The sequence below is a fragment of the Anopheles merus genome, unplaced genomic scaffold (assembly GCF_017562075.2).
Source record: "Anopheles merus strain MAF unplaced genomic scaffold, AmerM5.1 LNR4000581, whole genome shotgun sequence".
Taxonomy (NCBI): Eukaryota; Metazoa; Arthropoda; class Insecta; order Diptera; family Culicidae; genus Anopheles; species Anopheles merus.
The window spans coordinates 1-23,552 of NW_024428161.1; the positions used below are offsets into that span (position 1 = coordinate 1).

The following is a 23,552-nucleotide window of genomic DNA, read 5'->3' on the forward strand; positions in this document are numbered from 1 at the left end:
AATTAATATATTACGATTTATCAAAGGGAACAAGTATAGAAGTTATGTATTGTCTAGAGAAAAATTACATCTCTTTGTCATCCACGCGATTACGAATAACGCGTTATTTGGATATCCTGTCACAGCGCGCCAACATGTCACCGGGAGTTTGTTGGTAAACAAAACTAATTAGAGCTAAAAAAAAGAAAAAAAATCCAATGCGAACGAAGCAATTGGTCGTTCATTTTTCTTCAAGGACTTCAAGTGAGTAATTTATTGAGCTAAGTATTCGGAACATGTTTACCGAAAATAAAATAATGAAATTCACGTCTCATGTGTTTACAGCAATCAGGTGCTAAAACATTCTTGTACTGTTGCTACGAACGTATCCTGGAGCCGCTTTTCACGTCGTTTATTGTCGGAAATCCCTCTAAAAAGGAGGATGCTTTGGATGTAGCCATATTCAATTCGGTCGGAAAATAAAGAGCGGGAATTAAAATGTTTTGAAAACGAGGTGCAAGCATCATTAATTCGACGACCCTCGTCTTGAGCTAACTTTCAGCCGGACATTCGTCCAATGGAACGGTACAAGTGTGGCTGTTTTGGCCACATCCAGCTACACTGTAAGCCGTGGTATAAACAGTACATTGCTGATCCTTGCTGCAAGGACAGGCATAATATCCGGAAGATTGACAATAACCGATCTTACGGTGAGACACGCAAAGCTCTATTTAATTCCGAGATTTGTAAGGCTCAAAGCCTCGCACCAGCGTATTACGTAAACACTCGAGAAATTGGCTGAATGAAGAAATGGTTGAAATAACCTGAATTGTCCGATCAATGTAGAGTGGAATTATTGTGTTTGGAAATAAAAAAAAAAGTTCAATGTACAAAACTAAACCTGAAGCGTTGTTCCAATTCGAAATGTTTCATAATACACTTTATTGTTAGAAAAAAAATCGTACAAAATATAAAGCCCTTCCAATACTTTGCACTTTAAAACCTCCTCACGGTCGACTGCATTCCGAGCGACTGTTTGTGATTATCCTCCGGTATGCGCACGAGCAGCGTACTCTTCGGCCCGGTCTGCCACATCACCCCATTGTCGTCGATGATGCACGTCTCCAGATTCAGCTGCCACTGGCCACCCAAGCTGACCGGCCCACCATTAAACGTGTGCGCCGTGTTGTTCAGCGCAATCAGGAAGCTGCCGCTCAGAAAGTCCCGATGCGGTTTCACCACCTGCGTCAGCGTGAGACTGTCCGACAGCAGCTTCACATCGTTCGGCCGGGACGTCATCAGGGTGGAGTTTAGCGTCAGCTGGATGCTGTTGATCGCCCGGAACAGCGACGGCGTACGGCCGTAGTGCTGGATGACACCTTCCACCTTCACCACCAAATGGCTGTTCGGCTGCACAAACACCGGTTCACCGGTGGCGCGGGGCTGTGGGGTCAGTGCCAGCTTCACAGACGTATTCTGCAGCACCTGGAAGAAGAAGCGCGGCGTACAGTGGGCGAACGGACCACCGTTTCAATCTGCTTCATCATCATGTCCGTGTGCTCGTGGGTGAGCGTTTTGGTGCCGCCAGGAACCTCGGCCGGTATCAGCTGCAGATGTTTCAGCACCGTCCGGCACACAGAAAGCAGGTAGCGCGTCTCGGGATGGCTCGATTGCGGTGCCACCTTCGGCGTTTCCGACGGGTTGATGAACGAAATCGTCTCGATGGAAAGCTGCAGCGTGGCACAGAGGTGCTGTAACCGCTTCCAGGTGCTCCAGCGTGCCGGGATCGGCATCGAACGAGCTTTTGTACAGCCGGCCGTACGCATCTTCGCAGTTTTTCAGCAGCTTCACGTGCTTGCGCAGCTGGTTCGTGATGTGACCGTACTTTTGCAGCGGATCGCGGCAGTTTTGCGCCAGCGTTTGGGAAATTTCCGACGGCGGCGTGATGCAGAGCGTGTTCCGCGTGATCACCACACTGTGCAGCACCTCGAGAAACGTGCACCGCAGGCGGATCAGCTCCGACTGGAACGCCAGCGGGTGCTGGGGCGACGAGCTGGCCTTCAGCGTCGACAGCGCAATGCAATACAGATTGATTGCCTTCTCGAGCCGATCGATGAGCGAGAGGGAACCGGTCGCACCCGGCAGCGCCGCACCCGGTTCCCGCTTAACGTGCCTCTGGGCAAGCGCGTCATACTCCTGGCCGTGGTTAAGGATGCACTCCGCCTTCGAGATCTGGCCCAGTGCCACCAGATAGAAGTGCAAGTTTTCCAGCGAAATGTTCCGCGACAGCTTCTCGTAGATGAGCGCGGCAAGGAAGTGCTGCCCGTAGCGGGAGGCGGAGCGGGCGATCCGGTACTGCGTCCACGGGTTCGTCGTCTGCAGTAGCTGCACAAAGATGCCGATCACGTTGTCCGGCATGAAGGATCCCAGCATGGCCTGCATGCAAATCGCGGCGAGCAGCTCCACGATGTTCGTCCTCTCCTTGTCCAGCGTCTCCGGTCCGCCGCTCGACCGGGCCAGCGCTTCCAGCTTGCGCAGCAAATGCTGCATCACGCCACTGAAGGGGCTCGTGCCGGGTAGTTGAGTTTCGTAAAACTCGCACGACACGATCACGTTCGAGCAGATCGCACCGAGCGCCTCGCAGATCAGCTTCGAGTGGCCGGCGGTAGACGTGGAGTGCTCCTCGCTCAGCAGCTCCGCAATCATTTCCGCGAAGCTTTCCCCAAACTCACGGCTCGTCTTGGACAGCTGCACGCCACACTTCAGATACAGGCGGAAGTCCTTCAGCGAGGCCCTGTTCTGCAGCGATGCCTGAATGAGAAACTCCAGATGCATGTCCAGATACTCGAGCACGTGCACCGGCGGTGGGATGTTCTCCGTGTGGCAGTACGTGATCAGGCTGGTGAGGATCGTCATCGCGCGGCCACCGCTGTCGTTCTCCATCAGCAGGCAGTTCTTGCACACGTCCAGTATCTGCTGCTGCTCCTCGTTCAGCATCGTGTGGCAGGTGTGGGGACACTTGGTGAGCGTCAGTATCACGTCCAGCGCCATGTTCTGGTTGCTGCACTGCACGGTAAGCTGCAGCAGCCGGCTGATCGCCGTCTTGGGCCACAGATACGCGCCCTTCTCCGCCAGCTTCTTCAGCGACAGCAGCACCGTACACTGTACCCGCTTGCGCGGGTCCTGCAGGTACACCAGCAGCAAATCGACCTGATCCGGTATGTCCACCAGCGTGGCACAGGACAGCTGCGACAGGGAGCGTATGATTTCCACCACAAACTGCTCGGACGGATACTTCGGCAGCAGATCGCGGCAGAGCGCGCGCACCAGTGCGGCCGTACTGGCGTCGTGGTGCATGTGCCGCAGCACCGGTATCAGGTGCAGCTTCATGTTGACCGGCGTCTGCAGGCTCTCGATCATCGACGCCACCTTCGAGCACATGCCGACGGCGAACGTTTTCGACTGGGCCGCGAACTGTACGCTGGCGAAGATGGCCGCCTCCACCTCGACCGTATCGTGACTGTCCAGCGCCATGCGAATCGCATGGTGGACGTGCTGCTTCTCCGGAATGACGAACGCCACTGCGCCGAGCGTGCGGAGCGTGAGGGCCCGCGCCACCGGATCGTTCGAGTGGATCACCATAAAGATGCGCTTCAGAAACTCGTCGATGTTGATGATCTTTTCCAGGTGCTTTTCGCTCTGCTGGCAAACGCGCAGTATCCACAGCCGGGACAGGTTCGAGCCGATGCGAAAGAACTCGGCCAGCTTCAGGAAGGACGAGTTGATCAGGATGGGGAAGGGATAGCGTTCGAACAGCTTGGGGAAGCGGATGATTGCCTCGCACTGGTCGCCGATCTTGCTCGACCGCAGGCCCTTGTCCAGCTCGATGAGGACCGAGTTCGAGTCGCCATCGGTTTCGTTGAGGAAGTTTTCGTTGAAATTGTTCACTCGTACGCTGATCATTGTGAGTTTTGCTGTTTCTCTTTTCTCGCACGCACGCAGTTGCCGTCCGGCTTTGGGGCGGTGTTTGGTGATTTTGTAAACAAATGGTGAAAGTGTCATCGTGTGCGGGACCGTTCCCAAGTAGCAGTTTGAAAAGCATGCGGAAATTCAAATGTGACCGTTATTTCGTTTGTTTCATTTCAAAAGCCAATTTGTATGAAAAGTCACAAGGGATGCTGGCAACTCAAAAAAAAAAACAAAATGATTAAAATGACCAAAAAACTGTGGATTACGATTGCAACCACCGCTGTTATCCAAATTTGAAATGGCGTTTACATTCATTGCCCAAGTGCCACAAATCCACTAAACGACCACTAAACGGCTTCTAAACGACTCAAGTTCTCTACCTAAACGGAATATAGAAAGACTTCGTTTAGCAGACGCCAAACGACTCATTCATTCTAAAATAGCAAAAAAGCTGGTGGCGCTCTCTGTTGGTGGGATACCCCAACCAGTTGAGCTTCATCGCTTGGAGGAGAGCTTTCTCATTTCCTCTGTACTGTTGTATGGTTTCGCATTGAAGTTATGCATCGCTAGAACTAGAACGGCGATACAATTGTTTAATTACTAAACTCCAACGGAAACCACCAGTACTGAAGCAAGTGAGAATTGAGTTATGGTCGTTGGTGTTGATACCCACGTATCTGACCACACGACCATTCACATAGATTTTTGCTCAGAAAGTTAGAAGGCTATACAGGTCATGATAAGATGAAACTTGTCGAAACACATTGCAAGAACAGGATAGCAATATAATGATGAGTTGTAATACGCCATCTATTGATCAAACCAATGAAGCTGTGGAGCTTTCATTTTTTTATATGGATATTCAATTTTCCAGTCGTTTAAGCTTAATCTGTGGCGCTTGGGTGCAGTTTAAAATTTTGTAAGATTTAGGTCTCTGGACATGTTGCGGAAAAATTGGTTTAATGAAAATATTTATGGATTTTTCAATTTATTCCAAACATTGTACACCAATTTTCTCGCAAAAATGAAAACTAAGTTAAAATTATTTGTTTCCGTTTTGCTATGGTTGAAAACTGTTTCTGCAACAAATAAACGTGAAACAAATCGATTTGTTTATCTTACAACAAAAATGTTCCCGCAACATGATTATGACAGTACGACCATGCGATTTGACCACAAATATTTCCGCAACATGTTTTCGTCTATAGTGTTGTATGGTTTTGCATTAAAGTTATGCATTTCTAGAACTAGAACGGTGATACGATTGCTTAAATATTAAACTCTAATTTGATCTATCAGAACTGAATGAAGTGAGATTTGAATAATGGTCGATGATGTTGATGGTGGATAAACACGTATATGACCACTCGACCATTTTAATAGATTTTTGCTCGAAATGTTTTAAGGGCATAAAAACCATGATTAAATGAAGTTTGACGAAACACATGGCGAGAAAAGGACAGCTATATAGTAATGAGTTATAATACACCATCTATTCAGCAAACCAGTGGAGCTATGGAGCTTTCGTTTTTTTCTATATATATTCAATTTTCCAGTCGTTTATGCTTAATCTGTGGCGCTTGGGTAGTACCAATTAAACATAAACATTGATATTTATCAAACTGCATAAACCGACAAATAACATATTTCGGGTATAAAAGATTCCCACGAATTTCATATGAATTAGAAGTCGAATTCAGTGTTATTTGTTAAAAAATGAAAAAAAAAATTTTTTAATTGAGAAAAATCCAACAAACCTTACTCACTTACACATCCAGCAAGCACTGTAGCAGCCATGATAGCACCGCCCCTGAAAAGGCCTTTTGCATTTGTTACTTGGGCACTGGGCCGGAGCTGTCACTGAGGGCAGAAAATTTCTCCCGAATGAGTAATAAATGTTTTTATTTTGTTTGTGCACCGCGCGCTGTATGTTCTTTCCCCTGTTTGTTCGATGATAAAGTGGCTTTTATTCGCTTCAATTGATAAATGAGTCGCGCAGGTACGGCGATGAAAACGTGACCGTACTCCCGCCCAAGAAACGCCTCGCCCAGAGTGCGCCTAACACGTGCTGGTGCATCGCAGTCCGCAGTCCGAGGGGTGTGGGCCACCCGTTGATAAGAGCGTTGATACGCTGCCTGCAACCACCGATGGTGAACTAATCCGGGGAGCTAGAGCGACAGAAACGACTAGGCACCATGTCCAACTATCAGCTGCACGCCAACGAAACGACCATCTCGATCCCGCGCATCATCACGGTGGACAGTGTGAACTACTACGAGATACTGGTGAAATGTGGCCAGGTCATGTGGACGGTCAACCATCGGTATCGCGACTTTGCCGAGCTGCACGACCAGCTCGTGTCGGAACGGGGCGTCTCGAAGGACAAGCTGCCGCCGAAGAAGGTGCTCGGCAACAAGAGCCCCACCTTCCTGAAGAAACGCCAGGAAGCGCTCGAGCAGTACCTGAGGGAGATGCTGATCTTTCTGAAGGTAACGATGCCGCGAGAGTTTGTCGAGTTTCTCGACTTCCACCGGTACGATATCATCTTTCTGGTGCAGCACCTGGCCAGCTCGCTCTTTCTGCGCGGGGACGCGTTTCTGGCCAAGTCGAAAAAGTACGGCTTCTCGGTGCTGGAGCTGCACGCGATCAGCGAGCGAATGCAGATCCCTTGCCCGCCGACCGAGGCGGCCTGCAGCAACTACAACTTCTCCCACATACTGGACTTTTGCGCCCAGCTCGAGACGATCATCGTGCTGCCGACCAAGAACAGTCTGCCCACGATCCTGTACGACGACGATACGGATAAGTACATCCCGCACGCGCTCCACAAACCGATCGGTAGTAGCAATCTCATCCCGGTGCAGCTGCGGTACGAGCTGAGCGTGTTCAAGGTGTTGCGTAATCTCATCATTTACGGCGTGCCGACGGAAAACATTCAAAATGTAGGTCAGTACCGTTTTCGCGCTGATAGGAGAGGGGAGGGGGTTTGGAATGGAGCAATGTTTTGTATGATGGGTGGTGGTGGTGGTGGTGGAGATTGTACTTACCCTTGCTTCACTTGTTTCGGTGCCACGTGTTTTTAGGTGCCTTGCGTGAAACGCTCTCAAGGATAGAGGTGTACAAGAGCGAAACGAAGCAAATCTGCCAAATTGCGCTGTGTGATAATGTCCACAAGGATGCGGCCGAAGACGAGCTGGACAAGTCGAAGGTAAGTTGAAGTGAAAAAAAAAGAAAAAGGCATTTTTAAAATTTTAATTTTAATTAATTTACCTCACTTTTCCCTTCTTTGCAGCAGTGGAAAAACCTTCGCCACGCGGTGTTTAAGGAAAACCAGCTGACGGTGATCGATCGAACGATCCGGCTGTTTCCCACCGTCAAGGATCTGGTGCTGGACAAGAACAAGCTGGAAAGCATCGCCCATCTTAGCCACCTGAACAACCTGCAGATACTCAGCCTGCGCTGCAACCGGATAGCGCAGTGCGCGAACTGGCACGTCCAGCTCGGCAATCTGGTCACGCTGAACCTGTCCCAGAACCGGATACGCCTGCTCGAAGGGCTGGGCAAGCTGTACTCGCTGGTGAACTTGGATTTGAGCTGCAATTTAATTGACGATATTAATGAAATTGATTACATCGGTAATTTACCGCTGCTGGAGAATCTGCGCCTCATGGGGAATCCGGTCGCCGGTGGTGTCGGTAAGTTGTGGTCGGTATGCAGTGCTGCAAAATGTCACTGCAAATCGGACTGAAATCTTCTGAAAAAATCTGACTTGAAACAATAATGTCAGTGTCACGTACTCAATAGGCGTCATCCATCAAAAACGTAAAGCAAAAATTGCAAATTTTCGACCCCCTCCTCCCGTAGTGTAACAAACTGTTACGATGGAAAAAACCCTCCCTCCCTCAAATGACGTAACAGATAGACCCCACCCTCCTCAAATAGCTTAATTTATTGAACAAAATCAAATTTTTGGTGAGTTACTTTACTCTGGTATATTTTATTATATTTTATTTTGCGTTACGTAACAAAAGATAAACTCCGCCTCTCTCCTATCAAACAAATCGTTACGTTTGACGACACCTCCGACCCCTCCCCCTATCAACATTACTTTATTCATGGATGACGCCATATTGATGATCAGAGGTGATACTCAAAACGATTGGTATGACTAATGAATGTTTCGTGACATTTTTGCGACCAAAGCTTGGTCATGAGACACTATGTCATGACTTTTTTACTGTGATTAGTTCTGCAAAATGTCACTGGCATGGTCATGATAAATTCCAGCCGAAACAAAATCCATGTCAGCGTCAAGAGCAGTACTGTGATGATCAGAGATGAGACTCAAACATTTGGTGCAACCATCACATACTAGGTAACATTGTGTGCCTGGGTCAGTCACTTGGTCAAGACATTTTGTGTCGGTGATCATCACGATAGTCATGCGATGCGTACCTTCGAGAAAGAAAGTCCACATGTCAAGTATATTCCAAGAATGACGTGATTATCACCAACAGAAATTGTCATGACCAAGAGAGTGACTAAGTGTTGGGTGCTAAACAAAATGTCACCAAGTATGTGATTGGTCCACCCACTGTTTGAGGCTTACCCCTGATCATCTTAGTTGTGTATTTGAGCTGATTTGAGCTTTGTTTCAGTCATGAGTATTGGTGATTGAAACATGGGCATTTGGCAGCACTGTTCACAGTCAGAAAAAAAAAACATTATTATGCTTGGGCCGACATTAAGCTCAGCTTGTCAGTTAGAGTTTCGCATTTGACTCAATCACTCGCATATCGCGTTCGCACTTTCATTGATTATCAGCAATGAGCATCAACCTACCACAAATATGCTCATTGTTTTCGTTGGTCAACATCTCGTGATGCTCATGACATTTTGCACCACTGCAGCACATGTTGCTTCTTTCATTTTCAAACGCTAATGACCGTTACCTTCACCACTTTTAGACTACCGTGCCCGGGTGCTTTCGCGATTCGGCGAACGGTTGCAGGAGATCTATCTGGACAATGAGAAGGGCAACCAGACGGAGTACGATATGGCGCTGGTGCTATCTGCGCTGCGCATATCGGCCCAGAAATCGCACCGCAAGCTGCACAGCCTGCTCGAACCGGGCGGTAGTACGCCCGCCGAAGAGCAGCAGGAGAAGCAGAAGAACGATACCGAACGTGCCGGACCGAGTGGTGGAGCGGGCAGTTGAAACGATGCTACATTCCAAGCAGGCCGAGCGGACCATCGTCAGCCTGTGAGAAACGATGAAGGGTGTTTTTATTGAACGTAACTAGTACAGCAAAGCTGGACGAGGCCAAGCATACCAGGGAGAGAGCGTGTGGGGAGAATGAAAGAGATATTTTAACACCCAACACAGTTGACCGGAACGGATAGAAGCGTTCGGGAAAATTATTATTATTATTATTATTATTACTATTATTTTATACTGAAATCTTTATAAGCCAAAACCGCCCCCTTCGTGACGTGCTCTTGGTAGGGCGAAAAGGGTTTGATGCAATATATATATGTATCTGTAACAGAAGCTCTCCACGTTCCTACTGGGCGCTTTTTCGTCATGTTCCGGATCGTGATATATCACTGAAAATTGGCAGCTGCAGAAAGCTTATTTAAAAATAATTCATTCTCAATTATTAAACATCCGAGGGACCTGATAGGATCGTGATAACAAAGGTAACAAAGCTCCGGTAAGGTCCGTTCAATCACACATCGATTCATTCCAGATCTTCTTACGCCGTTTCTTTTCTTTCTTCCCCTCCGTCTGCCCGTAGGGTATTTGCTTCATGTGGCCCTGCTCGAACAGCTGCGTCGGCCACCGTACCTCGTCCTCCATCTTGAGCACCGTGCTGACCGGTTCGGCGTCACAGTGACGCAACGTCACGGAGCAGCGCGGCAGGTAGCCTTTTAATCGGCGCTGCAAGAAAGCGACCGGCTGCACACCGTCCGGCAGCCGCCGGTACGCAATCATCGTGCCTTCCAGCGTGAGCACTTTCAGCCCGGGGAACAGTTTCGGCAGCAGGGCAAAGTTACCGCGCAACAGATAGCACCGGCGCAGTATTAGCTGCTCCACGTTTGGCATCGGTTGGCAGTGGTCCCAGGGGCGGGTGTTCGTTTTCATCCCGTTGATCGTGAACGTGCGCAGACACGGCAGCAGGGCGAGGGAACGGAAGTGTTCGCGTATCGCTTCCGCAACGGGCGCCCTGGTGCGCAGCACTATCTCCAACTCCTCCAGCATGGTCAGGTGGCGGCAGAGCCGCGACAGCTGCGAATCCATGCTGTACTGTAGCCGGCGCACGTGCGCAAAGCCAGCATCGAGCCGGAAGCAGGTGCCGCTGTTGATGAGCTCGAGCTGCTGGAGCTTCGGCAGGTCGACGTGCCGTAGCCGACTTCCTTCCTCAAGGATGCACTCTTCGAGGCGCAGGAACTGTGGGCGCAAAAAAGGTAAATCATTATTTATACAATTAAATTCCTTTTCTTCAACGAAAACACTCACCTCCAGATTCTTCAGCTCGAGGATGAGCACAAACAGGGCGCGCGGAAAGATGACATCGCTTAGCTTGAGCCGTGTTAGCGTGCCGGCATTGTGGAGACACACCGCACGAAAGATCCGGTACGCAACCGTGCACGAATCGATGGTAAGGTCCTCGAGCAGCGGTGCACTTTGCGCGAACCGGTCCGCGGCCAGATCGTCCCCGCGCGTGTTTGGTTCGGGCGAGAGGGGACCCTTGTCGAACCGCTTCATCAGCAGCTTCCTTAGGCGCGGGAACGGCCGGGTAAGTGTTTGCTCCATCGCGCGCTCGAAGTAAAACCACACGGTCAGCTCGACCAGCTGCTCGCTGTACTCCATCAGATAGTGCAGGTCGAAATCGTTCGCAACGTCCACCGTGTAGCGCTCGAGCGCCGGCAGCTTTAGCTCGTACCCGTTCGTGTTGGCGAACAGCTGCCAGGTGAGGCTCGGGAGCGTACCGTGCTCGATTACCCAGCGCGGTGCCTTTTCCGGCAGCTCGTCTCCCGCCACCTCGGCCAAGACGGTAAGCGTGAGGTGCTGCAGGTTTTGCATGTTCTTTAACCGATCGGCTAGAAAGCGGCGCATCCGATCGAACGATGCTTTGATGTGGAGGCTCTTCAGTGGCAGCTCGCCGGAGAACAGTAGCTGCTCGGGTGTGAGTAAACCGGCAGCGCTCGCCGGCGTCGGTCTGGACGATGGGCCCGGCTCATCGTTGGCAGCGGTTGCCTTCCGTACCATTTCGAGCACCTTTGCCTGATTGGCAGGGACCGGGTCGGAGCCACAGTCGTCGAACACGCAGTGGAACGCACTGGCCATGTACTGTAGGTGATGGCTCGCGATCGGCAGCCCGAAGCAGTGGCTATAGTTGAAGCTCATGCGCTCCTGGAACGGTTCGGAGCGCAAAATCGCATACCAGCGTTTGCAGACCAGCGCACACGGGAGCTGGTCTTCCAGGTAGAGGTGTTGAAAGATTTTACAAAGTATCTAAAATGGGCGGAAAATATTAACCGGTCGGCGACTAGAGGCACCTTTTGCACCATGCCTTTGTTTACCTCGTATGGCAAACGGTTTATGTGATCGATTTCGCACTCTGTCTGGTTGAGCGTATCCGAATCATCTTTTCTACGCTTTTTGCTTGATGGTTCACTACAATCAGCTGTATTTTGTTCCATTTTGTGAGATTGTGTTCGACGCTATTGCTTCTGCCGGTTCAATGCTAACCAAAACAACATACACAGTAAACAAAAGACTATGGTTCGTGGACGGTAAAGCAGCTTGACAGTTTTTGAAAGAACAGGGTTGGGATAAAATAGGACAGAAAAATAATTATTTCGCACGTTACATGATTGGTTATGGGATATGTGATATTAACTTATTTTTATTTGAATTATCTGCATTATTATAATGTTTTTAAACAGTTTACACGAAATTCGGATGGAAAAAATAATGGCACTAGCTCGCCCACTGTTCTGTTACATCGAAGCGTTACGAAGCGTTACATGGACAGTTGTGCGTGTGGCGGGAAAACAGGGTTTGGTTTGTATTTTATCCACGTTTTCGTTAATTGATTTTAAATTTTAGTTCAAAGCTTTATTCCAAATATTTTCAATTTAAAAGGGAAAAAGATTTTTTTTTTCGAAGCATGGGAATGTTTAGTTGACAATAGTTGCAGCAAAGTGGGTAGAAAGGAGGTGTCGTCATGTAGAACAATAGGGCATCGAGGCTTTAGAAAAAAGCACAAAACCAGGATCGACGGCAGTTGTCAAATGCGACGAATGTTGCTGGTATTTAGATATGATATATGAATTGTTTTCGTTTAATACACATTTTTTTAGCATTAAAAATTCGTATTTTGCATCCACACTCCATAAATCGACATTTTACACGTTATAATGTAGCTGCTGCCTGTAAACAAATATCGACGGCTGTTGTCGAACTGAATCTCAAAATAGCAACATGCCAAACGCTAAGAAGACACCTCCTCTATATTCCACCTTGAGTTGCAGTAAAGCTTACAAATCAAACCTTACTTTGAAGAAGAGACTTTCGTTTTCTTATAGGAAAAGGGAAAAAATGGGCATGCGGGGCAAAATTAACACCTTTTAGTTAAGCATTAATACACAGGCAAGAAACACATCGCTACTAAAAAAAAACTTGGAATGTTGTAACAACGCTAAACAGCAAGGACATAAGAAAAATATGTATTATGATTTCTTCTTTTTCTTCTTCTATGGTAACAACCGTTGTCGGTCAAGGCCTGCCTGTACCACTAGTGGGCTCGGCTTTCAGTGACTTATTGATTACCATAGCATAGCACTAATAATCTGAATGAATCTTTGAAATGAATCCTAATCTCCATTGGGCAGCAGATTCACGAATCTCAAATATTAATGAGTTTTGAAATGACTCGTTTCTCATAAGATTTACTTACTTCAAAAGATTCTTATATCTCGAAACATTAACGAATCTTTAGGGATTTGTGAAGTTCAAGGTCTAAAAAATTTCCAAAGATTCATAGAGCTTGAGCTTCTTATTATTCTTCTTTTTGACGTAAGAACCTAACTGTCTTGTCACACAACCGGATATTGTATGCCCTTGCTTTGGAGAGACGGTCCATGCGATGCTTGAACCCACGACGGGCATGTTGATAAGACTATCTTGGAAATGATACGTGTCCATTGATTCATCACTCTCTGAAGATTTATGACACTTTATGGATTCATGAATCTTTCGAGATTAATGAGTCTTTGGACATTTGATTCGAGAATCGAATCACTAATCGCTGAAAATTCATACGAATGAATCTCACTAGTATTGGGTTATTGACTTAGTCGTCAACTCGCACGGCTTAACAACGTGTCCGTCGTGGATTCAAGCCTCGTACGGATCGTCTCCACTAACAAGGGACTGACTATCCACTCTGAACTCTGACGCTGAATATCACTCGAAAGTTTGTATAGTTTGTCATGACCTCGTGTAGGTCGTTAAGCCAAAAAGGAGAAGAAGAAGAAGAAGAAGCTTATAGACATGTTCAGTTTTCGTACGCATCGTATATTTACGCAATGTTCAAATTTTATACGCATCGTATGATCGCTCCTATTCTCGGCATGTTCTAGGTGACGATCAATCTCACAACCTGCGGCGTAATACATCTGGGATTTGTCAGACCCTTAATGATCACTTGATTAGTCGCTGTATCCGCTGTATTTCCGAGAAAAGGGCAAAATAATAGTATCTTTGTAACAAAATTGTATTGCTTTTCACCCGCGTCTCACCGTGCATGTAACAGATGCTCTGGAAACTTTATCCCGGCTGCAGACAGCGTGTCATACCCACGGGCCTAGGTTAGAGGAACCTCGGAAAGCCACCCAAGGGACAACAATTTCATTAGCTTCCCGTTGACAGTTTATGATTGACATCGGCAAGCGACGGGTTGTTCTCTCCGCCGTGCGCGATCAGTGGGGCGTGTGGGGCGGACGGTAACAATTAATCTTCACCCGCCCGGATCTTGCGTGCCCCTATCGGGATTCGTAATCGTCTTTACAACGAGACCACCCTCTAAGCACGGCCATAAATCTTGCACTACTATCCCGTTTCACCGCGGACCTCCCCAGCTCGCTGGGACGATCGTCGCGTCCGATATCCCGGTACCATGGCACGTTGCAGGAGAATTAGACCGATGGCGCATGGATGTGAGGGTCGCGGATGGCAGCGAACGCAAGATGAAAGGGAGAGGAATCAAGAGACAGTCGTAAGGGAAGGATTGTGACCAGGCGGACGATAAGAGGAGGGTGGTGTTAAGGGTTTCTACCTCTTGTGCTAACACCACCCGCCGCTAGAGTGCATGAAGAAGATGTCAGTGGGTAGCAGGGACCGTCAGATACGCGGAGAAGGGTCGCGGGGGCCCGTGTGACGGCACGGTATTCAAACACTAACGTTTTATGACACTCGGCCTTTGGACCTCATTTCATCTATTGCATCTATCGCCGTACGCGCCGGGTAATTTCCTAGATCGGCTGGTTGGGGAATTTCTGGCGTTCTGGGGTGTTCTGGTGCAGACATGCGGTAATTAGGATTCTTGTGCGATCTTTGCCCCTCCGCTCGTCGGCACTGTTGAACCGACGAATGTCGCAAATCAGAGCCAAAGGGTGAAATATATGGCTCTGTAACGCTAACGATCCATGTGCTAGGGAGTGTTCTACTATCATTTTGTGTTTTGTTTAGGACATTATTAAAAATACCTTGATATACCATATTGAATCATACCTTATTAGACTCTTTACAATCTTCTATATTCCCATGTTTTAAGATCATCATGGAAAATCAGATCACAGTTTCAGGTAGCTAGTTAAACTTCGATTCGAGTTTATAATTTTTTTTAAATCTTTTGTTTCAATTTCTCCATGCGTGTTTTGAATTAAATTTTGAGCCACGCATTGAATATCGAACCCAGTAGTGCAGTTATCAACTCGCAATACTTAACCAATGAAATGACCGTTTTGGGTTCTATTGCAGTATGGAGCTTACTCCTCATTGAACAACCTTTTATTCTCCTACAACAGCTCTGAGACGAACGTTTCAAGATAAAGTTTATCAAGTTGTTAACAACTGTACTACTTATTAATCATTTTCATGAAGGTGAATGTTATCAAATGTTTCAGAACTCATCACATCAGGATCAGGTCGAAATAAGGTAGTCAAACTCCCTGTCAAGAAAACAAAAAAAGATCGCTTAATCGCAAGTGCGCTCCTTTTCCAAAGGGGCTTTCCATATATAACGTAGCAAAAATGTGTGTCTTCTTTTAATGTCATTCTCTGCAGAAGTGTAACGTAATTTATGGATGGGTATAACGCGCTGTATAAGTCTTTCCCCGAGTTCCGGAGACATTCGCGTAAGTCGAATATCACGTTTTACAGCCAAAATATACTTAAACAATAATGAGTTTTTATTAAATTTAGTTTATTTATGTAGTTTATTACTTACTTAATGCAGGATTCGTGTAGAAAATTAGGTTCTTTCTGTTTGTTTAGGGATATAAAGCTTTTGGAAAAAAAAATCCAATTATTTTTCATTTGGCAACTGATGGAGATAATAGTACTGATTTGACATATAAACTGTCAAAAATGAAATTTCGCGTAACTTAAGTGTCGCGTAACTCGGGAAAAGACTTTACATTCTTAAAACTCTTAAAAAATGTCAGTATCTCTTATGAAATTTGATAATTTATTGCAGGCAGATAGAATCCTTAAAAAAATTAAAAAAATTGAAGCTTAAGATTTTTAGAGTAGATTGCACCCTTCCGTGCTAGGCGCGTGACAGTGCTTCCCCGCTCGATCCCCGGTGATGCTTCATTTGTCTGCAAGCACAAAACCACCACCACCACTTAAAATCCCTCGGTGGAAGCATCCAGTTCCCTAAAACCTTACCGTGCTTACCGTACGCACAGGTGACATTAGTCGCCGCCATGCACCGTTCGCCGCCAAGACCAACTGCAAAATCAACCCTTACCCATCCACGCCTGCGCTGGCACGGTAGAGTTGAGTGGAAATTTGCAACAGTGAGTTGCACTTCACGCATCGATGCCAAAACCCAAAAAGTTAAACACACATACACACCGTACTCCCTTGTCTGGGGGAAGGATTGGGGGGTGCCTGTCCTGGCAGCTAGAAGCAAAGAAGAGGGTTGGGTTCAGTAGATCAGTTTTCTGATTGTGCCGAAGCTGTCCATCCATCCATCGTTCACCCGTCGTGCCAGGCGGAACCATCGTCGTCGTCGTCGTCTTCGGTTGCGCGAACGCGCCTCATCTCGCCGATGATGACACGACACGATGGCAGCAGAAGGTGGATGATCGGGGTGTGGAAAGGCCCTGACGGGAAGGGCCCCCGGGAAGCATCGCCGGGTAAGTGTTGCGATCAAAATGTGCGTTTTTCGTCTTGTGTGGTCCCCGGAGCGACCGCGCTGGGTGGTCCGACGAAGCGGATCGGTTCGGCTTGGCTGTTTCTGCTTGGGCCGTTGTTCGGTCTCTTCTCTCCAGGCCCCGGCGGCCACACTGCTGCTTCGGCTGCTCCGGCACGCTGTCAGTGGTGTGCATTGTGTGTGGTCCTTTTTTTTTGCTCTTTTTCTCTCTGTCTCTATCTCTTACTCTCTCAGTTATTCTCCGTTTCCTTTCGGTGATGCCCTGCTGATTCCGAGGGCTCGCGGCTCTCCTTTGCTCCTCGCACTCTACGTTGGACGACTACCAACGATTGCTCTCTTTTTACGGGAATTGGGATTTTTTTCGTCTATTCGGGTGAGGGGATGGTGAGAGCATGGGCATCAAGGGACGACCTAGGACACGGGCGGAAAATGAAGATATTCCAATGCCATCGTACGTTTTCGGCAAGTCAGCTTCAGCTGTTTTGTGCAGGACGCAAGAACGTATTAGCCCAAACGAAGGAACTGGTACTGAGGTCTATTTTGATGGTTTAGGTACGGGGCCCGGGTTTAGGTTCGTTGACATTCGTTGCTCTATTGCAAAAGCGTGGCGTTACGTGAGGTATGCGACAAACGAGGTTTTAGCTATAACTCTCTGCACATTTAGCTATAACTCTCTGCACAAGCATTTAATTAATAGTCTGAAGTATGTTCACCTGGGAAATCTACTCTCTACACTGTTGCGTATACGGGGTATACGTTTTTCGAGTCTATAAAATCAACTCCAACAAAACATAATCTCCACGGCTGACCACACATGATCTTGCACAGTTGTATTGGCGAGCACCTAACCTCGAGCTCGAATCGTTTTCAACGCTAATGTGTAAAAGCTACGACACTGGTTACGATCCTGTTGATGGTTGATAATTATAAGATTAGCCACACACACACACACACACACCACACATCGGTATAATCATGACCGTGGATCGTTATCGCCGATCGAAGGACATCAAACTCCAAACTGTTCTCCCTGCTCCCCTGCAAACGCCCGACAAACAGCCACGTTTTGCAGTGCGACGACAGGTGGTTTGGCGTGGCGTCTGAAGAAGCGTCTGAGAAACCTGTTGACTGAAGACGTCGACAACGACGACGACGACGGCAAAGAGCACCTAGCTAGGGACCCGTACCGTACCGGGGTCTGGGCAAACCGGCAAACCGGTTGCATCTATTCCCGCTGCAAGGCACAAATCAGCTAATTAGACGTCTCTGGAGATGGTTTATTGAAAATTATCGCATTGCGCGCGTGGTAATGCTCGCGCGCGCGCACGCCCGCCCGCTTCGGTAATGGAAATGGCAAACGATCGGGGTAATGGTGCGTTTGTTGTTGTCGTTTTTTTTTAAAGAAATGCTATTACATTTATTTATTTCTTGGAAATAATGAACGCCATTTGTTTGGTTAGTTTATGACTTGCGTACTGTTGTGTGCGTATTGCTGGAAAGTTGCTGCTTCTTGAAGGAGAATAGATAAAATGGATTTTATATTGACAAAATAGAGAAAAAGAGGTCAACATTTTCCTGTTCTGCACTTAAACAGTGCAACAAAATATCATGGCAAATAATTTAGAATGTAAATAAAATTCAATTTTTTCGATGAATTAGCTTTTGAAGTCGACAAATATTGAAATGGAATGAAAAGTTTTAAAAACATTTAGGATGTTTTTATTATTTTATAGTAATATAATTTAATATTTAAATCTACTGTGAATTTTAGTGAAAGAAGTAAATATAATCATAAATGTTGGACTTGACATTTCAAGCTAATGAACAAAATCATAGTAGATAGTGTTAAAAAAGGACGTAGGACTGACTATCCTGCTATGGTAACCATAAGTCACTGAAAGCCATGCTCACTTCACTAGTGGGTATAGGCAAGCCTTGACCGACAGCGGTTGTTGTGCCAAATAAGAAGAAGAAGAAGTGTTAAAGAAGAAATATGAGAAACAAAACAACAAATATTGATAATCAATTGAAACATATATTTCTTGTGTATTACGATACGAATGCGAGAAATACGAATACAATAATTTAGTCAAAACCAAATATTTGAAAAGATAATAAGGAGAAAAATGGAGCTACTGAGGGGATTAAAGCTGGTTAAACATTCAAAGGCTTAGCATTAAATCTTGGAAGAAAAGGAATAAGCGTTTTGTGTTTCATAGCAAGGAAATTAAAATTAAGGAAAAACTAATAAGATTGCAAACCACCAAAGAAAAGAACTAACTTCTTTGGTAGAAAGTAGTAACATTTGAAAAATAAGTAAAAAAATAAATGATGCCCAAAATAGATGACAAAAAAAGGTAATAAAATTAAATACAATAAATTCAATGGACACTATTTTGAACCTTTGTTACTTGCCAAAAATAACAAATTTCAGGATTTTGATCACAAAAACAAGTCAATAAACTGAAAATTGAGTAATAAAATTCATAATTTATAGTGACTTCTTGTCAATGGTTAGGATTGTAAGATTTAAAAAATGCTTTATTTTATCTACCCAAAGATAAAATAGCCTAGAATCCATCCAATTCTCTTCCATAGATAATCCGATTGAATGAAAAAAGATTTAAAAAATCAAGAGAAACAAACAAAAAAGACGTCCACATTAATAGGTAGTCCTGTGGCTTCCGTGTTACCTCGCGACATTCCGTACCCATTGCTAGCCGCACCGCGGGCACTATCGGGTCAATTTATCAACCACTTCATTAGAGCCCACCGAAGCAGCAGTAGCAGCAAAACAGCAGCAGGACACGGGACTGCAAAGCATTGCATCTTATTCTTCAAATTTCTAATACCCCCATTGCCTTGCCCTTTTCATCAGCCGCGCTGTGGCCCCCGTACGCCTACATTTTTTGTTGCTGTTGTTTTTGTTGCGGTCGTTGCTATCTTTCCCTTTTCCCATGTGTGTGTGTGTGTGTGTGTGTTTTTTTGGTTTTTGTACTCCTGTCTCTTGCTGCTCTTGTCCTCTTCGCTTGAGACACACATTTTGATCTAGCTACTAGTACCGGAGCAGCAGCGAATCGTAGAAGGGGCTGCATTTTTTTTCTTCTGTTTCTGTTGTACCATTCCCCCTTTACTTTATTAAGGCCACACCGCACACGAACACGCGCTACCGTATGATTAGCTGCGGCCCGTTGTGTGCGGCCGGTCTTCCTGTGCGGCCTGTCCGCTGCGCTGCTCTGGCAGCGTGTGTGGTCCAATAATTTTCGGCAACCCCATTTCGGGTTGACGCGGGCACGAGCGAGACAGTTCAACCGGTGATCGGACCGGGGAAGGACAAGCCGCTAAACCCTAGCAGCGAACCCAGCCCGGGAGGCTTTTTGTGCGATCATATCGAAAGAGGGGATTTTGGTGGTTTCGTTTAAGACATTAATCTGTTTGCGGAGGGTGGACTCCTAGTTTGGTGTTCTGTGTGGGTGGCTAGACACGAACCGGCCGGCGAGGATGGGAAACCCGTGGTTCGAATTGTGTGGTTTAATTTAATTGTATTTTAAATCGTTTTTGTTCTGTGCCCGGGGTAGCATTCTTTGAATTGGGTATTAGATAATCCTACGCCTACAGTGGGAGAGATCCGTTGCGTAGCGTTAGTCATTGCGTATTGCAGTAGCTACACGGTTCGATGGTTTATACCACCAGGAATGAAATGTTAAAATTAAAATGAGATGTCATTTTTCTAACATCTTGGTGGAAGGTTTTGTGTTCGGATGAGATTGTAAAGAATGTGGTAGTGGAGGTAATTAAAATGGGTGAATACGTTTACTACATAATGCATTATAAAAATTTCCTGTCAAAAGCTGTCATTTTGCAGCTACGAAAGAGATAAAAAATTTATGACATGTTTGACAAGACTTTTTTGAATAAAAAACAGTTTTGAATATCATACTTTTGCATTTCGATTGAATGAATACTACTCTTTTGCAATTTTTATTAAGTTGATACATTATTGTTGATATTGAGACAATCTGTAATAAATTTGTATGATGTTTAATTTTCTTGTATCATAGTAGTAGCAGCAGCAGTATTAATATGCAGTATTAATATGGTATTAAAATGTATTGGCATTGAAATGAGCTTTTAAAATATTAAATAGTAAGCTTAGGGTCATCCACAAACTACGACACGCAAAAAATCGGGCGTTTTCTGTTCTGCCAACAGGCTCACTTTTTGAGCCTGTCAGTGGTACAATGGTCAGCATCCGAGTTGTATGCATTTAACAATTACGTTCCGCCATATTGGATTGCACCATTTTTTTTTAAATATGCATTTTAAAATTGTTTAGTATTTTTTTTTAATGGGCTTTAATAGATATATGAAATTTTAAAATGTAAATGTTATGAAAGTTTATAACCTTTCACTACAGAATATGTATGCGTCAGTCTTTTTCAGACTGAAATAATAATAATTTTGTTTTGCATGAGGTTTTATATTAATTGATTGAATGATTTTAGCCGCCAACTTTTAAAATCCGTAAAAAAAGGCTTGCTAGTATCGTAAACACCCTGCCCCTCCACATTCTTTTTACTTTGATAATATTTTATAATGAAAATTGATTTTAACCTTTGCTCTTCGTAAACACTTCCATATTGGTCAAATCATTCTGTTGTTTTTGTTTTTAACTAATATCGATAATTTTTTCCCTTTTTTAATAGTAATAATCCGGGCTGCAAAATGTCACTGTAAATGTCATAAAAAATCTGACTGCAACAAATTCCATGTCAGCGCCACGTACTCAATTGTGATAATCAATGGTGATACTGAGTGTTTTGAGGTTAGTTGGTGAGGAATAAGAGGACATGAAAGAGAGCAGATCATCGAGCGTTGCAGACCGTATCGGAAAGATCGCTGACAGAAACATGTTCATTTTGAAATTGGATGAACGCAACGCACATCACTAATTGAAAGGTATCGTTCCTATTCCTACGCGTGTTACGTGATTCATGGATGGCCCCTTGTCAGTGTAATCCGGATAGAGGATATTTTTGATTTTTTTTTTGGTAAGCGAATCCGTGTATCTGAGGTCGTTAGTATACTTGTTCGAGCTCCTATGATCCAAAGTAATCGCAAACGCAGAGGTCATTACGTACATCACGTCACATATTATAGAGAAAGTACACAAATTCTAGAAATCAATTAATTTATGTTATAAAACCACGTCAAAAGTGGGATTATTAATCTAGCAATTTAAACGACGTCAAATTGTATGTTCACACTCCCAATGAGTACTTCTTCACCCTGTCTATTTGATAGTGCAACTCATTTGCGCAATGATTACGCAAACATTGTGTCCGTGTGACATAAACAAAGTATGTTGGTGGGACCGCAACCAAACCAGGCGCTCCAAAAGCGGCAAAATAATCAATTCAACTCACATAATCATAGCCCAGAACGAAACCGCGCGAAACCGGGCGCACTACAACCCTTCAAACTCCTCTCCACTACTACCCCCAATACGCCCCCGCTGTACCGCGAGACTTTCATTCATTCATCATTTTTCCTCATCGCCGGAGGTCGCACTGTTCATTCTCTCGAGCGTGTTTCGTTTGCTTTTATCTTAAGATTTTCCCCCTGCGCGTCAAGAGCGAACGCAAGCCCTGGGCCGGCTCTCAACCCGTTTTTCCTTTCCGGTGCTTGGGCCCCATTTTCAGCCTGTCAGTGGAACAATGGTCAGCATCCGAGTTGTATGCATTTGACAATCACGTTCCGCCATATTGGATTGCACCATTTTTGTTAAAAAAATATGCATTTTAAAATTGTTTAGTATTTTTTTTAAATGGGCTGTAATAGAACCCTTAACCCTTTGGTCACTTTTCGTTGCTTTGCCTCGTGTGCGTGTGTGTAGCAGTACGCCCACCACACACCACTCCACTGCCAGGTCAGCCGTCGCCAAGAATAATAATATTAATATCTAAACCGTTTCAAATATGACAAATTTAATTTCAATTTCAAACCCATCCGAACGTCGTTGGTGGTCTCGCGCTTTCGATTCCTGCACGACTCCTTTTTTTTGTTTCTTCTGCTTTCCACCTACTTCCACGGCGTTGCTGCCGTGTTTCCACCACCATTTCGTGCCTAATGAACGTCGCTTGTAATGCATGCGCCCTTCTGATGTTTTGGACCACGGCTGGTAGACACATACCCCTTTTGCGCAGTCGTCTATTTGTTTTTCGGTGCCTTTTCCGGAACTAAAGCGAATTCTGGGTGTCCACAGATCGAAGCGAAGTCCCCGGTAAGAGTGCAAAGCAGAAAATGTGTATAGAAAAAGGCTTTTGACTTCGACATTTCCGTTTTCCGACCATCGAACGAGTCGAGGTCGGAATGAGTTGCTGTGTCCAAAACTCGCTTCTTGATCTCCCACCCAAAACAACGGGCGATTGGGTGAGTGCTCCGCTTTTCTTTGTGGACAGCTTGGTCACTTTATTGGCGGGCGGGAAGGGACAGTTCTTTCACTGCGCCCCGAGTGCCCCGATTGCGACACAAACCGTTTCCCGCGCTCTCGTCCGGTTGGTGTTCTTCCATTCGCATGCGTTTGTGGGCCGCTTTTGGGCCGGCTGTCCGACCGTTCTGCCGGCCGGGCGGACATAAATTTGTACCAACTGTCGGCCGGTTACGTTTTCCGCAGCGGAGAAAATGGTTGCGCGGGCTGAGTGCGTGAAGGCGGTTGACACACAGGCGGGCGCGCGTCCGCGATCGCTCACACCATATGCTAATCTTGCTTATGTCCCATTGGATTAAGAAAATCCCACTTCAACCCGCTCATGGGGCACATGGCGGGAGATTGGGCTGGGTTTAATGGAAAGTAACCGGAAATGTTACTTCCGCTTTTGGATGGGGCGATCCGGTCGGGATTAACAGCTTTCGTTCCCCTTTTTGGATGAGAGTTTAAACGGTTTTTGTGATTTCTTATGTTCGAAGCTGCTTTCCGTTCGAGATTTTATAGCCATTTGATTCGATACTTTATGTGGGCATGTTAGCTTTCATGTCACTTACAATCTTGCTTGGGTTTCTTTGGTCCGCTTGGTAAATACGCATTACATTGTATTTAATTGTTCTTTGATTCGAGATTTTTCTTTCACTTTTTTCACTTGTGACCTTTTT

At 45.9% G+C, this 23,552-nt stretch overlaps 2 protein-coding genes and 1 pseudogene across 3 annotated transcripts; 1 reads left to right on the top strand and 2 right to left on the bottom strand.

Annotated features, from left to right (window-relative positions):
- Positions 1 to 971: 971 nt before the first annotated feature.
- On the bottom strand, positions 972 to 4,010 carry LOC121602718 (annotated as a pseudogene).
- Positions 4,011 to 5,799: 1,789 nt separating this feature from the next.
- LOC121602717 (nischarin-like) lies at positions 5,800 to 9,614 on the top strand. 2 transcript variants are annotated; one of them, XM_041931485.1, is made up of 4 exons: positions 5,800 to 6,894; positions 7,032 to 7,156; positions 7,244 to 7,643; positions 8,916 to 9,614. In XM_041931485.1, exons 1-4 carry the CDS (start codon positions 6,144 to 6,146, stop codon positions 9,164 to 9,166), a joined length of 1,527 nt encoding a protein of 508 aa, XP_041787419.1. In that variant the 5' UTR covers positions 5,800 to 6,143; the 3' UTR covers positions 9,167 to 9,614. The 2 variants fall into 2 exon arrangements, with proteins under 2 accessions (XP_041787419.1, XP_041787418.1); XM_041931484.1 differs by having other exon boundaries at positions 5,801 to 6,894; positions 7,241 to 7,643; positions 8,916 to 9,610.
- A 49-nt stretch (positions 9,615 to 9,663) lies between these two features.
- LOC121602715 lies at positions 9,664 to 11,690 on the bottom strand. Its single transcript, XM_041931483.1, has 3 exons — positions 11,536 to 11,690; positions 10,469 to 11,467; positions 9,664 to 10,399 (listed from the first exon to the last, which is right to left on the bottom strand). The coding sequence occupies exons 1-3, from the start codon at positions 11,653 to 11,655 to the stop codon at positions 9,674 to 9,676; spliced, it is 1,845 nt and encodes a 614-aa protein (XP_041787417.1). The 5' UTR covers positions 11,656 to 11,690; the 3' UTR covers positions 9,664 to 9,673.
- Between the last annotated feature and the right edge of the window lie 11,862 nt (positions 11,691 to 23,552).